Raw genomic sequence first — 17470 nt, 5'->3', positions numbered from 1 at the left:
CATAAAAATTATGTATGCAAAACTTGGTATCATTTGAATATGTAACATAATCTGCCAACGGATGTAAATTCATGCCTCTTCTCTTATCATATTGACGAAACACAAAAGATAAGTCTGCTTTAAACCACAAAAAAAAAATACATTTGGGTTGGTTGTATTTGGATTATAAAACACATACAATTTTTTCCAGAATATTTATGAAATCGTCATCATTTAGTTCATGATGCAAATTTTAAATTCAGGTCAAATCTATCAAATAGTAGTATCATAAAGATTTATCTTATTACTTTTCCAGTTTTTGGAGCGTTAAAAGCTAGACATTTTTAACAAACACTTGTCCATTGATGCAACGATACTATCTTTGTTAAGTTGTAAGACTGCTGTATCCCTTGATTTAATCGGTAGCTATTGGAAAGACTTTTGTTTATTAATGATTGTTGTACATTATATTCCTTATTTTATTGGCCGTTCACATATTAATACTAGTTGCGACTAAGATATTCCCGTTTGTACTCTGTGTGTCATTTGGTTGTGGTGATAACAGAACATATAATGTCTGAATATGCATCAATGTCGATACAGTCATCGTTCCAGTCAACACTTAGTATAAGTTCATAAAAATGTGCAAAATTAACATTATCCATGCCACAGTTTGTAATTGTATTATATACATGACATTTTCGGTATGTTTTCCCATGTTTCTATATCTCTGTTTTCAGATGTTTGCATATCTCTGTTTTCAGATGTTTGCATATCTGTGTTTTCTGATGTCTGTATATCTGTGTTTTCGGATGTTTGCATATCTGTGTTTTCGGATGTTTGTTTTTCTGTGTTGTTTCCTCTTATCCAATATGTTGTCATTAAGCCCTTTCCCTGTAACAAAGAGATATATGATTTCAACAGATGAATTATGTTTGATATTCATTAACAGCTCTACACGTGGAAAACAATCTAATAACATTGTTACTTTATATTTATAGTGGATTGGGAAACACGTTATTACAACTTATATCAATCCCTATCAATTTACAGGTGCGTGTTATGCCTTGTAGTGGCATTAGTTTGCTCTATTTTGAAATCAACAAGGGCGACTTTTAAGTGCAAGAGATATTGCTGTCTCGTAACAAAGATCAGCCATTTATCGTTCTCTTCCGACGAACTATAATCGTTTCTCAAGACCATACACACAAATGGTGTCAGGGGAGTTGTTACTTTATTGCATTGTACATCATTAACTTATGTTGTCAGTTGAATTACCGAAATGGGCTTTGTTTTGTTGTAGTATAATACATCTCTACCATTTCTGGCATCATAGAAACTTTCTGATGAATTAAAGAATATGAAACATTCAACTTTTTCGAAATAGATAGCATTCTTAATCATAAATCGATATATTTGATATTAATATATATATATATGTCAAATTATATAACTCGTATAAACAGGATTTACTATTCCACATTTCCATGTACCAGAATATTATCCTGAATGTATTCTAATGTTTCAAGCATGTATAAGAGAAACTGTTCGTGTTTATCTCTCATTTCGTTTGTTTAGTTTTGTTTTTGTATAGCTTGCAAATGATAGCTATTTTTTGGGAGTTTTATCACGATTTTACTTACTTTTATCTGCAATATCCCTCTACATTTAACGTCAAATTCAGAAAAATTGTCAAGTAACATCTTTGTTGCTTCACTGATATGTATCTTCATTGCTACAGTATAAGTCAAAATACCCAGATAATATTCAGCTGATTGTTGTATTACATTCTATGACATACGATCATAGCCCTTCGATTTGGGTATAAATACATATAGAATAAAGTATCACAATTACTTGGTACGGGGATTATTAAATGGGATAGATATTATAGTATTCAAATGTTGAGACTTCATTTATTTATACCCTTTGACATACGCACTCTTGTACAGTTAATTTAATTGTCCGGAGCACCTCAGGTCCCCCCGTGTTTGGTTAATGTTGCTTCGTATTAGTTTTCTATGGAGTGTTTGAAAACTTTTGTTTACCCTTTTATTTATTTTTTGCAATGAAATGTTGTCAATATATTTTCGGTTTAAGAGTTTAAATATCACTTTGGTGTCTCCTATATGACAACATTTAAAATTAAAAAAACAGGAAAAAATGGCAGTACTTATTTCTATTTATCAGGAATTTAAATGTGGATAATGAATAAGCAAATTTAGCAAATATCCATGGATTAAATATATATTTCTATAACACAAATTATCACACCTTCACCATTTGATTCCATTCTGGAAGCAGTGTTAACTGTATCTCCAAATAAGCAATATCTTGGCATCTTCCTACCTACCACGCCTGCGCATACAGATCCTACAATATAATAGACAGCTTTTTACGTTTATGTTTACATTTCCAAATGATGATTAAGTATCATGCATTATATCATTATATTACCTTTTAAGTTGTCCGTAGATTATATTATTGAAGCACAAGGAAATAATAGGTTTGAAGCACAAGGAAATAATTGGTATCAAAGTATAAATTACTTTTGAACGCACTAGGAAAAACACATGAACAAACAAGCATAATAAACACAACAAACAAAAGGAACAATAAAATGGACCACCTTCAATAAAAAAAAAGGAGTAACTTTCATTAATAAACATTGTTCAAGGACTTTACCTATTGTTTAAACTGCATAGGTATATTGAATTGGAGTATACATTAGTTCTTCTTTCCTGACAAAGCTGTCACCTTTAAGGCGTATGATGAAAAATAGTCCACCATGGTTGAAATTAACCCAGTGCCAACATAATTCTAAATAAGACTTACGATATATGTATTACAGTTACTACCTGAGTGAATTCCGATTCTACATTGCAAAGTTTTATTCGGATTGTGAGGAATCCTGAAACATTCGACTGAGTCTCTTATAGACAGCGCCATCTGTGCTATTTCTTTGACATGTTTAATGTCATTCAGTACTGGAAGACCAGACACTACCATGTAGGCGTCCCCTATTGTCTCAACCTGAATAGATGAATATTCAACAAGTAAAATCAATGCAGATAATGAGGTTTATAGAAACCTCTATCAACTAGAGTACAATTACATGCATCTAAATAAATATAGATAGAAGTACATTCGATACTAATGAACAAATCTTATACATAATGGTCAGCTGTGAAAGTTCCAAAGTGCGCCCAAAATGACAATATGTCGTATTTCACTTTATTGTTTTATTATCAATCAGGACGTTAATTTTTACAGTTTGAATTGTTTAACATTTTATTATAACGGTACTTTTTAAAGCTGACTATACGATAAATATTTTCATGATCGGTTGCCACGACCTAAGGTTGCTTAAATGCCTAAACGATCAGTATAAAAGGTACCAAATCACACAATAAAAAAAACAATCAAGAGGGCAATGCAAAGAAAACTGATAACATAAAAAGTTATAATATATGAACCAACAAAACGAAATGGTAACGATATCGGTTCTTTAAAAAAAGCCTCAAATACCATTTTATGCAGAGGGAGAAAACAAAACTGGTATCAATACAATACATTTCAACCTTTGCCGTCGTAATCAACGATTATGAGTGTTTAATGAGAAAAGAATAATCTCCTGAATACATTTAATAAGCCCAGATTTTTTGTTGAACTTGTCCTGTTTACCGTATTTCATCAAAGGTTATAACACACTATCAGGACATTCGTAATTTAGGAATTTACAGAAATTAAATCATTATAACATCTGTGCATACCAAAGTTCATTGGAAAGACGTTCAAGGAAGAAGTAAATAGGAAAGTGTGAAAGTCTTCCTTAACACTGATATATTAATCTAGGTTAATATGTCATTGTGTTGAAGTTCCCTTATTGTCATAATATTATGTGAGCGATGTCATAGGTACATAACCAGAATAACAACCCTTTAACACAAACAATATTTAAATCTTCGATATAACATGAGAAGGTTAGTGATCTTAGGTTGGCGTAAATTTCAAAGTGATTACATGTTGTGTAGTCATATCAACTAAAAGTAAACATTTCTAAAATACAAAAACATATTGGCCTTTTGGCTTATACAATTGATATATAGTTTGAGTTTATGTGTTAGTAATTATGTGTTATGTGTTGATTTCATATAAAGCAGTTATTAAACTATCAGGCATAGTTTTATGTGCTCATTCCATAATCTTCATGAACAAGCTTCATATTATGGATTTAACTGATTTTTCACAATTCATTAAATACATTTAATCTACTCTCACTTTTAAAAACGTATGATGAAGATAGACATAGGTTTGAGGTATTGACATTATTATTTCTACATTTCTATCATTTTATTTCAAATTATGTCTTGCCACAGCACAACCTTTGTTCACCCTACCTTATAAACATCATGTCTGTCTATAATTTCATCAAAGCAGTTGTATAGATCATTTAGCAAGTCAACAATCTTAAATAAAAAGAAAACGACATGTCGTTCTAATAGCTGAAATAAGTGTTTTTCATAATTTGTTCCACTTATATATAGAAACCTGGATTTCAGTGGCGTTCGATTCGGCACACTTGAAATGTCAAAACAAAGTTCTAAATTAAAGAGTGTCGGAAATGTCTGAAAAAATTCCATTACTACCTTTGATAGAGCCACCTTAGTGTTTCAAATATTTTTTAAAATAGATTTGCTACGGATATAGTAGTATCAGTTTTATAAAATTTAAAGTGATGAATGAAAATATCGAAATGACAAATTTAATTCAATTCAATTCCAATTTTATGGAAAATTACTTCAAACGCACTAAAATCTTAAGGAGCTATTTTAATTTTCCATGGCCATTATTACAGTTGACTTCTATTTACAGAAGATATCATCAGTACACTAATTGAATTGATATTCTCGTATGATGAAGTTGAAATCATCATTTCGTACATCTTAAGGACGCCATCACGAGTTGGTTGACCGTTATGGAATAACAGTTTCACAAATGATATTGGATATGTTCCTTACGTCGTTACTACAATCCCCTTCCCTTTTATGAATGTGACCTACCAAATTAGACTACTGTGGATTCATTAGTATTCGTTGGATACCAATTTTCGTGGATTTCGTGGGTACAGCAGAACCGAGAAATTAAATGTTCAGCGAATACAAACTTTTATATAGGTTTATATATACAGATTTGGCAAAACCACGAAATTAAATATCCACGAACATGCAAGATTTTCTTAATCCACGAAAATTGGTACCCACGAAAATAAATGAATCCACAGTATTTACCGGATTTGTAACCACACAAGCAACATAACGGGTGTCACATGTGAAGCAGGATCTGGGTACTCTTCCGGAGCACTTAAGATCAGCCCTAGTTTTGGTGGGGTTCGTGTTGTGTATTCTTTCGTTTTCTATGTTTTGTCATGTGTACTATTGTTTGTGTGTTTTTCTTTTCATTTTTCATGGGGTAATCAGTTTTATTTTCGATTTATGAGTTTGACTGTCCATCTGTTATCTTTCGTCCCTCTTTTATGTGTGTGCTTCGACTATGACATAGTTTTGACATACATATCAACCTTCCGTTGATACTGTTTCAGGCAAAATCGACTTTCCATATTTTTGGCTTTGATGTTTCCTTTTCTTTAACCCCACCTAGTATAAACAGATATCTAGCTTTCCTATATCGGTATTAGATTTACAAATTCGTGGTGAAGATAATACGAATCTTTGAAGTGGTCTTTTTGTTTTAGCATATCGTAACTGATTTACAAAATTATAATAGTGCATGAAGTTTTACCTGGAAATGCATACTTTGCGATGAAAGTTCGGTAAAGCCTACAATATCACTCAAATTTATCATTACACGATCGAAAGTTTTACCTGGAAAGCCTATGATAATACTAAAATATCGTTACACAATCACAACCTTAATCTGGAAAGGTGTAGTCTTGGGTGAAATGTAAGTAAAGTCAACCATATCACCAAAATATATAGTTATACAATCAAAAGCTTTACCTGGAAAGGTGTACTTTGAGATGATATATCGGTAAAGCCTACGATATCACTAAAATATATCGTTACACAATCAAAAGCTTCAGGGTTTACTGGTTTCCCATCTCTTAATTTTTCAGCAACAGATCTAGAAAAACGATTAAACAAAAATAATTCCCCGTTTTACCAGTTAAATGGTTAAATTTGTGTGTATGGTAACGGAGCATAGAAATGTTTCTGTTATATTTGTATAAATAAAGTGCCTACAGTAAATTTTAATCTTAACTTCCTTCCAATAAGGATCGGGTATGGAACTGTTCATTCACTTCTCTCTAACACGATAACATCGCCAATTATTATGCATACGTATTCTTTCTTTTCTGTAGCTATTCCCATCTAGTTGGTATAAAGCAATGACACCTCATCACAATACATGTAGTATTTTTAATGTGTATGCGTACATATATGTGTAGAAACGTAATTTGCATGTGTATCATTCTATGTTGCCTTTCTTTGCCAAGTATTTGATAAAAAGTTACACGTGTGCCTCGTCGTGATTTCGTGATGTCGACGCTGATGTCAAAATTGATTCCTTACGCTAAACTGATTGTATAGGAAAATCTAATATACATAGAATTCTTTACGTTTTTCATCATCGAAGTTTTAAAGGCGTTAAATACACGATAGCTCTAACGAGTAAGTTTATGAAGTAGGAGTGTGTGGTTTTGTGAAGCTGAATCTTAAGGTTTTTGAGTTTTGTGAACTGTTATTAAACCTTCTGATTTAATTAAGATGTGTATCGTCTTTCATTCCTAATAGACGTTTAAATCAACAGTACCGTGGAAGAACTTGATATAAAAGTTCTTCAGATTTTCTTTTCTCATCTAGAAATGCCTGTGTCCTTTCAAAAACCAGAGCTTCTAGATTATTTGCATATTGTTCCATTCTTCTAAGCAATGCATCTAATACGTTATGAGTTTTTGAAATTCTGAAAGCAAGAAACATTAACGTACAACATTATTATTTATCTTAACTTTGAAGCGTTGCCAAATTTTCTCGGTGATTTCAGGAAGCTAGCTTTTTCAGGATTGACCACGTTTTGGTAAAATTACCTTGTCTCAAACAATCTATAAGTTAGCACGCCATACAAAAACATCAATGTCTTTCACATGATTATCACCAGTTGCAATCTAATAAAAACGATCAAAATCATAAGCAAAAGGTTATTTACTTGTCTACAAACGGAGATTAAAATGACATGAAATTAGCTTTATAACTCCATAGAAAAGTTTTGATAAGCTGTTTCATAAATATATATGTTTTTATTTTTTTCATATAACATAAACAGCATTACATACTGGGTCAAAGATCAAAACTTTATTTATACCCCGTTGATTCCTTTATTCTTTTTCCGATGATTAAAAAGTTAGGCCTATTCTGAGGATCTTCTTCCAAACAGTCATACATGATAGTTTCCATTTCTCCAATATAATCTTTGTTGTTTGTTTTAGGTAACGTTGGTCGGAACGGTGGATTCTCAGTGTGAGTTACTTTCATGATTATTTCTGAATAAAATAATACATTACATGAATTTTCATAAGGATCGTGAGGCATTCCAAAGTTATACTTTTATCAATAGAATATAATATGCAACATTCACGACTGCGTCTGTTTTACGTGAAACGTCACACTATATTTTGCTGTTACACTTAAAAGTGGACTATAGTGTTATGGGGTTTGCTCACTGTTGAAGGCCGTAGAACTGCCTGTTTTTTCTAACAGCCACTTTATTTGAACATTGCTTGGTGGTTGGCAATCATATCACATATCTTCACTTTAAGAAAACAAATGCAAAACTTGATATGGCTCGTAAATTTATGGCGTATAGCATATAAATGTAATGTTGTATGGTTGTTTAAAGTAAAATAATATATTACAAACTGCAAGGACAATTCAAAACGGAACTTCATTTTTTGTTTCACATAAATAAGGCCGTTAGTTTTCTCGTCTGAATTGTTTTGCATTGTCTTATCGGGGCCCTTTATAGCTGACTATGCGGTATGGACTTTGCTCATTGTTAAAAGACGTACGGTGACCTATAGTTGTCAATGTTTGTGTCATTTTGGTCTTTTGTGGATAGTTGTCTCATTGGCAATCATACCACATCTTTGTTTTTATATTCCCTTATCAACAGAGAAAATTATTCCTTCGTAAATTTTACGGTCGCCATCACAAGTTATCAGACTGATATTGGATATATTCCTTATGACACGGATTACAATACCGTTTTTTTTCACGAGTGTGACTGACTAAATTGGACTATTTACCGGGGTTTTTACATGAGCAACACAACGGTTGCCATACGATGAACTGGATCAGCTTAGCCTTCCGAAGTATCTCAGATCATCATTAGTTATTGGTGGGTTCGTGTTGTTTGGTCTTTAAGTTGTGTCTTATGTTCTGTTGTCTTTTTCTTTTTCACCGATGGCGTTGTCAAGTCATTTTCAACTTTTGAATGTCTCTCTGCTATCGTTCGTCCCGCTTTCAAAGGGAATGCACATTTGTTTAAGTTATTTTTACATTGTTTGATATATAGTTTATTTTTTCTTGGAAAGCTGTGAAATATGAATACAGTACTTTTGAAATATATATTTACGAGGGAAAATATGTCTTTTATTGTAGATGCCATATATCAATATATATTATGTACACTAGTTTTCGTAGTATACTTTTGTACTTATGATTTTTATTTGACTACCTTGGGAAGTAAAGTTATCTAATTCCTCGCTGAATGGTTCTTTTCTCGACAATATTTCAGACAATATTATCCCAAAACTGTATACATCACCAGTCTGCGAAACTGTTTTGTCTTTGGTGCGCAGATGTTCCGGTGCAATCCAAAAACTGTCTAAAAATGAAAAGAATAACTTTTATTTGTGTGAATGAAAGAATCAATTTATTTTTATTTTCAACTTTTAACTTATTACGAAATACGCAAATTGCGATATCTGCCAAATGTTTTAATTTTCTGTAAATCCAGGATTTATTTTGTTATCTGAAAATGCTTTATGTAGTATGCTTGATTGTCATCCCCTAATTTTAAGATGAGAATTTAACTCAACAACAATAACAATTAATACTAAGTTTTGTTTAGAGTAATCTTGTTCTTTTGTTGTTTTATAACTTACTTGCTTGAATAGTAGTGTCTTTACATTGCATGTGCAATCTTCTCAGTCCATATCCCGTTACCTTTAACACAAACCGACTATCAATAACACATGCATCACTGGTCAGATCTCCATGTACATATATACTACTATTATGTAGATAGGCCATTCCCTGAAATAAAATTTTATTTAATGAAAAAAGAAATATGTTCAAGTGTTAAACAAACATGATATGATGGGGAGTCGGTCAACTTCATTTTAAAAAAAAAAAATTCAGGATTCTTTTATTTTTGTAATAAGTATGACAAAAAGGACGAAGAAATCAATAGGAGAATAAATTAAATCAGATTTCAAAAATCTAAAAAATAAAGCGGCCAGATGTTAGAATAATCATCTAAAACAAGGTTCAGCTCCCAACATGAAATCATGAAAAAACTAAAACCCCAGTAGGAACATTTTGTTGCTGTTAAGATTTTTTCATTGATATTTCACAACCGTACAAATACAAAGTGAAACATATATCCCATTGCATTCTTTGCGCTTCAGTCCTGCAAATAAATTTACCATTAATTTAATACTTCGGTGATATTTTACACCTTGTTGTAAGTATCTAAAACAATAATTGTAGAATCATGCGATTTCAGTTTAAAATTCTTGCATTTCTTATGCTCTTGGTTTTTTTTTTTATTTTGCTATTATTTTTGTTATTTGTATTGGAGTCACTCGTCACCCATAATAATTTGAAGCAGAGGCATTTCTGAATGCTAGTGCTTAGAACCTAAACATTGTATTTTTTAACTTTGAAAACTTATTTTGTTATATTAATCGGCATAACCATTAACGATAAATTAGTAACTTTTTTGTTAAACATATTTTTTATAAGGAAATAATAACTTTATATTCCAAGCAAACTCACATAGCACCTAATATATAATATACTAACAAATCACTAAACACTTGCTACTAAATTTCAGTTTGTGAATTACCTCTATTAGATCAATAATCAATGCCATTTTCAAATCTTTATCCAGATCAATAGAATCATTTAGTAATAACGTCTGAAAGAAATATTTATTATAATTTGACAAACTTTAATTAGTGTAACAAGTTTTATGTGATATATATATGTAGATGTATAAGGTTGCATTTTTGTAAATATTGGCAATGCAATTTCCCATAGGAATTCCTTTTACGGCTAACACTGTACCACTTTCACTATGAAGTTTTGAAAAAAATCTTATCCTAGAATTGAAAGTTCATATGCACCACAATTTGTTTCAAAGGTCAAAATATAGGGCTGTGCGGCATATTTTCAACGTTTATATGCCCTGAACGTTTCAGAGTTTAAACTTATACTAATTTTCTTAACTACCCCTACCTCAAATGAAAGGTTACCATAGATTTCAATGTAAACAATTTGCACGTGTTTATTTACAGGTAACATTCCCGAGTTCTGTCTCTGCGATATGGAACACAGAGAGCATAACTGGGAACCAGTATGTAAACAAAATTAATTTTCTATGAATATTCAATTACTCCCCAAAAGAGGCGTGTTTTGAGCAACAGCTGTATTTACAAAGTGCAACCTATAAACAGTTTTGCTTTTGGTTCCTTTTTTAAATGTCTATGTTTCAACCCCTTCCATGACTATTCCCTAAATTCAATTAAAAGAGTGTCTACACATGCTTTCTTATTTTTTTAAAATCAGACTGATTAAAATAAAAAAAAAAGAAAAGATTCTCATCAAAATGTTGGAATGATTGATCGGCAATAGATGGTGTGATTAGAGTGCTGGACTGATAATTTGTTTTTAAAAGTCGGCATTTCAATTTGCACTTATTGTGTACAATTACCAAATCTTGCAAGATTGCTCAATGTTGTGCTTCATATATTGATGACGTCCTGTCATTCTTACCGACAATGTTTTTCATATATCCAAGTGAAATTAAGAATATGGATATCACAGAAACTAAGAGGTCTGTCTCATATACTGACTTTTGACAGATTGGCGATATAAACTAGAATCCAAACTCACTAATGACATGTTTTGCTGTCTTTAGTCTTATATACCAAAATAGGTTTCTCCATGATGTTAAATGATTTTTTTCAGACTGTGTTTTGTTAAAAATTTGTCATTTTATTGATTGTAGAATAGCATGGAAAGTGTTTCTGGCACGCTTACCCTGAGACACCAAATGTTTAGTGTACGCAGTCACCACAGTTTTTTGTTTAACTCGATTTTTAATTTCTAAATCGGTTTGTGAAAGTTGGACACCAGTGAAGTACTATTACCTAGATTATTTTATCGGCATTGCTTACATTGCATCGAGAAATACACGAGAGGTTCAAGGTGAGAAGCAGTAACTTAATATGTAGCTTGTGAATTAAGAAACGGTTTTACGAGGTCCATTTGCCTAATCTCTATTTGTTTTTTGAAGTGATTGTCGAATGTCATTATCCATATGTCTCTGTTATCTCTTTGCAAATTATGTTTTTTTTTAAATTTATTTATGTTTTGTGACTTCCTCAGTGGTATATTGTTGCTAATGTGTGCAGTTATAAACGACTTATTTTTTTGATTCATCTAAGGTTTATATCTATCGTTTGTTTTCATTTTCACTGTGTTAGTTGTTTTAGTCAACTTATGAATTTATCTTTCTGCCTTAGTATCTTCTCCTATAAAGTTATTACCCAAACAGAGATTACAAAAACTTTACATGAAAAGAGAGATTACTCAAATTTAACCATTAGAAATTCTCAGATCATTAGCTAACCATCAAAATCTCCATCGCACAATTTTTTTTTTAGAAAATTTGGAAAAGAAGTTCCTTTAATAATGTATCGATAAACAGGTAGAAGGTGTCTGGTAGATCAAAATAGTGCGTGTACATTACAACTCACCAATTTCAAAAGACAGACCAAAATTCAAGTCATTCTGTTTCGTTGTAAAATTTTGTATTTGAGAAATGTGTGCCGAAATTTTAATTTCATTCAACATAATGAAAACTTTAAACTATTCGCCAGCACGAAGTAGGTATCTGACGAATTCGAATAGTAGGTATACGTTACAACTCATTAATTTTTGACTGCTGACCAATCATAAAGTTATTCTGTTTGGTAGTGTCTTACAAAATCTTTCACGCAAATATTTGCTTGACGAACAGATCGACGAATGCAATTTTTATTTAAATGCGTTCTGAATTGAAACTAGTGGAGAGATTATTGATTTCTTCTGATAATCAAATTAATGGTAGTTATAGGTGCGTTCCTCTCAATTGTTTTATTTTTATTGTTTAAAGGACAGTGTTTGCTTTGTCGTCTTTTTTATGTCATTGTTTTGGCGGTCTTATGGTTTCTGCTTGCTACCATTTCACCTTCAATATCAATATTGTGATTTATTGCATTTACACGAATTCATGAATAAACTCCAATAAACGATCTTTAAAAAAAAGAAATAAATATAGCATACCTGTAAATCTCCTCTGGAACAGTATTCTGATATTATCATGATATTTTGTTGTTTGATATGCAATCCGATGAATTTTGTCAGATTAATGCAGTTGAAATCTCTCATCTAAATGTCCAACGTTAATATTTTGGTTATTTGTTGGTAAATTTATTCAATGCCCCGTGTATAATAAAAAAGGGAACAAAAACAAGCACTTATCAGTTTGTCGTACAAAATAATTCTAAACCAAAATATTTGATTAATCAATTCCTTTTGATTTTATATAACGTTTTAATTTTCAAAATAGCAATTTACTGTATGATTACATTCTCGGTATTTTACAGCTACAAAAAAACATAAAATAAACAATTTGCATTGAAAAGGCTCGATAATATGTATGATTGTTTCGAGTCTAGCCCCATCTAATTAACTATCGAGTTGACCTCTAATGATTGCCAACGATCATATAACCTACATAAACATAAATGTAGATATAAGTAGATAACGTATTATATGTTAGTCCTTGTTTTTGGTTGAATAAGAATGATTTTTTATCGATCGAATCAGTTGATCAAATGATTTTACTTTGTTTCATTTTCAAAGTCGACATCCGTTTTCTTCAAATAACTGAACACGCATAATTCATGCGTTATCCATCTCTACGGGGTTAAATTGAAGTTTGAATTAATACGGATTCAACAAGGTCAAATTCTTCACTAACAAGCCCTTTTTTCATACTCTAATGATCTTGTGCAAGTTGATATCACCCTTATAGAAAGACCTAGTCAATTGAAAGATCATATACTATAGCATAAAGACATTATACGACAGTAAATAAATTCAAATAATGTAAAACAAATATTACCTCAATCATTTCTAGCATCATTTTCCTATCAATATTTATACGTTTTACTTCCAGTGATTTGAAATGGACCTTGTTCCCCTGCAAGAGAAATAAAAAGGGTAATAAGTATGATTACTTTTTCAAGATAATACACTATCAATGTTGTTCTTTTTGAATATTTTAAGGTTAAGAAAAGAAAGATAATCAAATCATTCAATGAAAATCTTAAAGTCGTCGGCAAATTTGGCAGTCCCTGGAATGGCTTCCTACCATATCGTTGTGTTGAACTTAAAAACACATTTTATTTATTCTAGTCTTAAATATGTCACCTTCATCAGTTTAATTGTCTAATTTTGAATTGTTTACCAGTTTCAAGATGAATTAACGCTTACACAAGTCTAAGAAAGAAAATTTATATTTAGATTGAAATAAGTTGTTATAAGCGATTGTATCTTATCTTAACAAAAACGTCAAGACTTGTTTTAAAATTCCTATCGGTATTTGTGACATACAATGTCTACAAAAAATGTCTTTAACTTTGTGTGTAATATCAGATTTATCATAAATTAATTAAAATCACAAAAATACTGAACTCCGAGGACAATCCAAAACAGGAAATTTCTCATTAAATGGCAAAATCAAAAGCTAAAATAACATCAAACGAATGGACAACAACTGTCAGATTTCTGACTTACAGGCATTTTCTTATGTAGAAAATTGTGGATCGAATCTGGTTTTGTAGCGCTAAACCTCTCACTTTTATGACTGTCGCATTTAATTTCATTATATTGGCAACGATGCTTGAACAAAACAGACATAGTTGGTCAGAGGTACAGTCATCACCGTGTCACAATCTCAGTCAGAACAAAAACAAACAAGTATTTAACAAAAAAGAGTATGCCAAATTTAACCATTTGGTCTGTCGATTGATGCGCTATATTTTTTTCGTACCACCTGTGGTTGAGATCTAGACGATTCTCGATCTTTAACAAAATCACGATTATGAACACATTTAGTGTCACCGCTTTATATGAAAAGCTATACAAAAATAGTGATCTTGCTATTTACATTCTTTTTCGTCAACTTTAAACATTTTATCTTGAAAAAAATGAAAATACAAAAAGTAATTTTTGCTTCTTTCAACAACCATAATAGTCCTATTTCTCGATTAAAACATGAACTAAAAGTACTCGCAAAGGATTTTTTTCTTATGAGTTACATTGCATGACTAAAATCATCAAAGATCGATCGAAACAATGTGTGATACAAAAATTTAATCAATAAAACTTGTAAATATTAGTATATTTTAAAGATCTAAAATGTATTGTCTGGTTCTGTCCTGGCCTTTTATAGCATTTTTTTAATAGTACTAAACAATGTTGTTTTCTTATATTATATGTCTCTAATTTATGTCTAATCATATGTACTTGTATGTAATGTCATGAAAGCTCTTTATAGGGCCCTTTAATTGGAAATAAAATATTCTTATTCTTATTCTTATTCTTATAATGCCTCTCAATAATTTAGTATGTGCATTAAAGAGATTATCCTGCTGAACTGACTTTTGATAAAACTGATACTAACAATGTACATTTTCCTTCCCTGGATCTTGATATTTAAAGCTTAAAAAGCAAAAGTTCCGACAAAAGAGATGTTTTTCAATTTCCAATTGTTAATCTTTCCTTTCAACATGTTGAGATGGCGACGGTCGCTTGTAACCTGCAATGATTTCAATTATCATTACAAAGGTTATTGTAAATCCGCATTGAAATATATTTTTATGTACAAACAATGTAAATCTGCTTTTCAATTAACATTATGACAAACATTTTGTTGTTCTGATATTAAACATCAAATTACCTTGTAAATTGCTGTATTTGCTGAAAATCCATCATCATTTGATCTCGATGAATGCTTGTCTACCGACTTAAAAGAAAATACATACAATTATACTTAGTTGTACAGAAACAGATATATGATGAAAAATTCAAAATAATCTTCAAAGAAACACAATGCACAACTCGATTTAAGTCGTAGATCAAAGTAAATTATTAATTGAGTTCTCAAAATAACATTTTCAATATTTTGTGGGTTGGTTTTTTATCTTGATAATAGATATAGTTTTTAATGCATGTTCTTATACACAGTCTTATTATATTTCAATAAAGTGTACTTTGACATCAAGAACAATAAGTTTAAATGTATATGCCTTTTCACATAAATCTGTCCTATATCCTTATATAAACATGTTTATCTATTTTTTTAAGCAAATTATTTAAGATTACATATCTTACATTCAAAAGAGGTAGCCAACGAAAGACAACCTATCTAAATTGAATAGGGATAATCAAATGATTTTGAAGTCTGAACAAGTGTTTTGTTTTACTGTTTCCTATTTCTAACTGAGATTCATTTATTGGACGTGATAATACTATTATTTGCATAACTCTTCCACTGGTTTAACCAATTTGAGGAAAAACATGTTATAACGTTTTTTTGCAATAATAAAATAGAGTAAAAAAATATAAACTCTTGTCCATTTTAAAATGTCTTTCTCGGTTGCAGTATGTTTTTACAGAAGATTATTGATGGTAGTAAATGTGGGCTACTGTACTGTCAGGTTTTATTAATGTTTTATTTTTTTCATTTTTCAGATAATGTTCAAATGCAAGAAAAGATGTTTTTGATAACTTTAAACACCACTGGGTCGATGCCACTGCTGGTGGATGTTTCGTTCCCGAGGGTATCACCAGCCCATCGTCAGCACTTCGGTGTTGAAATAAAATCAATTATATGGTCATTTTTTTTTTAATTTCCTGTTACAAAACTTTGAATTTTTGAAGAAACTAAGGCTTTTCTCATCCCAGGAATATATTACTTTAGCCACAACCTTTTGGAATTATGGGTCTTCAATGCTCTTCAACTTTGAAATTGTTTAGCTATATAACTCTTTTGATCTGAGCGTCATTGATGTGTCTTATGTAGACGAATATTGCCTCTGGCGTATCAAATTATAATCCTGATTACTATTTAGTTTTGGATAATTTTCTATTGTATTTTGAATGTTCTAATACAAACCCCTGACATTAAACTATGAAAACTGTGAGACATTATCTTGCGAAACAGCAGATGTTCTTTATCTATTTTCCACCAGTTACTTCGGATGTCATTCTCACGGAGCTGTTTTCTGTGTAAAACAAGGTATGTCAATACATATAAAACAAGCCTATACAGACAAAACAAACGTTGGAGTTTTTATTCCCCGAGGGGGTCATCAGCCCAGTAGTCAGCACGTTTTCTGTGCTGACATGAATAATCATTGATATGATCATAATAATAAATTAACTGTTTACAAACATTTAGAATTTTTAAAACACTAAGGCTTTCTACCTCAGGAATAGATTACCTTAGCTGTATTTGGCAAAACTTTTAGGAATTTTGATCTTCAATGCTTTTCAACTTCGTAATTTATTTGGCCTATAAATTTTTTTGGTTTCGAGCGTCACTGATGAGTCTTTTGTAGACAAAACGCGCCTCCGGCGTAACTATAAAATATATAATTCCAGGTTTCTATGTTGAGTTTATTTATAACTTTATTCAATCATCATTATCATATAAAGTATATCATGCATTTATTATTTTCATTTAATAAATATGAAACGAAGCAAATATGATTGAAATTAAAATTTAGAGATATCATTATTTCATTTAGAGATATCATTATTTCATAACAAAAAACCTTTATGCAAAACGATAGTATAGAAAGTAGAAAAGACATTAATCATCCAAACATCAAATTATTTCATCTTCATATCCAAGAGACTTTTTTGAACTAAAACAATAATTAGTTCCATTATTTAAATATGCTTTATCAAATCAATAAATAATGTTTTTTTAATTGTGATTTTATGACATTACTAATGAGGTTCCTGTTTAGGACATGCACTTTTAAATATGGAGGAAAAACGTATGAAGATAAGCATCAGTTAAAGGTTCCGTGTTCAAAATAGTTTTCCTGTTATTAAATTCCCTTTCA

The 17470-nt window shown here is 30.9% G+C and overlaps 1 protein-coding gene across 1 annotated transcript; it reads right to left on the bottom strand.

Annotated features, from left to right (window-relative positions):
* Positions 1 to 279: 279 nt before the first annotated feature.
* LOC134711102 (atrial natriuretic peptide receptor 1-like) lies at positions 280 to 15321 on the bottom strand. Its single transcript, XM_063571547.1, has 14 exons — positions 15295 to 15321; positions 13456 to 13533; positions 12612 to 12716; positions 10129 to 10200; positions 9164 to 9314; positions 8734 to 8883; positions 7363 to 7540; positions 6814 to 6963; positions 6000 to 6123; positions 4380 to 4448; positions 2838 to 3012; positions 2254 to 2352; positions 1623 to 1714; positions 280 to 873 (listed from the first exon to the last, which is right to left on the bottom strand). Exons 2-14 carry the CDS (start codon positions 13474 to 13476, stop codon positions 664 to 666), a joined length of 1596 nt encoding a protein of 531 aa, XP_063427617.1. The 5' UTR covers positions 13477 to 13533; positions 15295 to 15321; the 3' UTR covers positions 280 to 663.
* Between the last annotated feature and the right edge of the window lie 2149 nt (positions 15322 to 17470).

The sequence above is a fragment of the Mytilus trossulus genome, chromosome 3 (assembly GCF_036588685.1).
Source record: "Mytilus trossulus isolate FHL-02 chromosome 3, PNRI_Mtr1.1.1.hap1, whole genome shotgun sequence".
NCBI classification, from domain to species: Eukaryota; Metazoa; Mollusca; class Bivalvia; order Mytilida; family Mytilidae; genus Mytilus; species Mytilus trossulus.
The sequence above is the reverse complement of the archived record's forward strand: the minus strand, read 5'-3'. Positions and strand labels throughout refer to the sequence as shown.

Excerpts from the sequence above, each read along its gene's own strand:
- LOC134711102 (XM_063571547.1), bottom strand. The coding sequence starts at position 13,476 with ATGATGCTAGAAATGATTGAG. Across the intron at positions 6,964-7,362 it reads AGAATAAAGGAATCAACGGG|AATTTCAAAAACTCATAACG; the intron begins GTATAAATAAAG and ends TCTTGCTTTCAG. Across the intron at positions 6,124-6,813 it reads TTATATCAAGTTCTTCCACG|ATCTGTTGCTGAAAAATTAA; the intron begins GTACTGTTGATT and ends TCGTTTTTCTAG.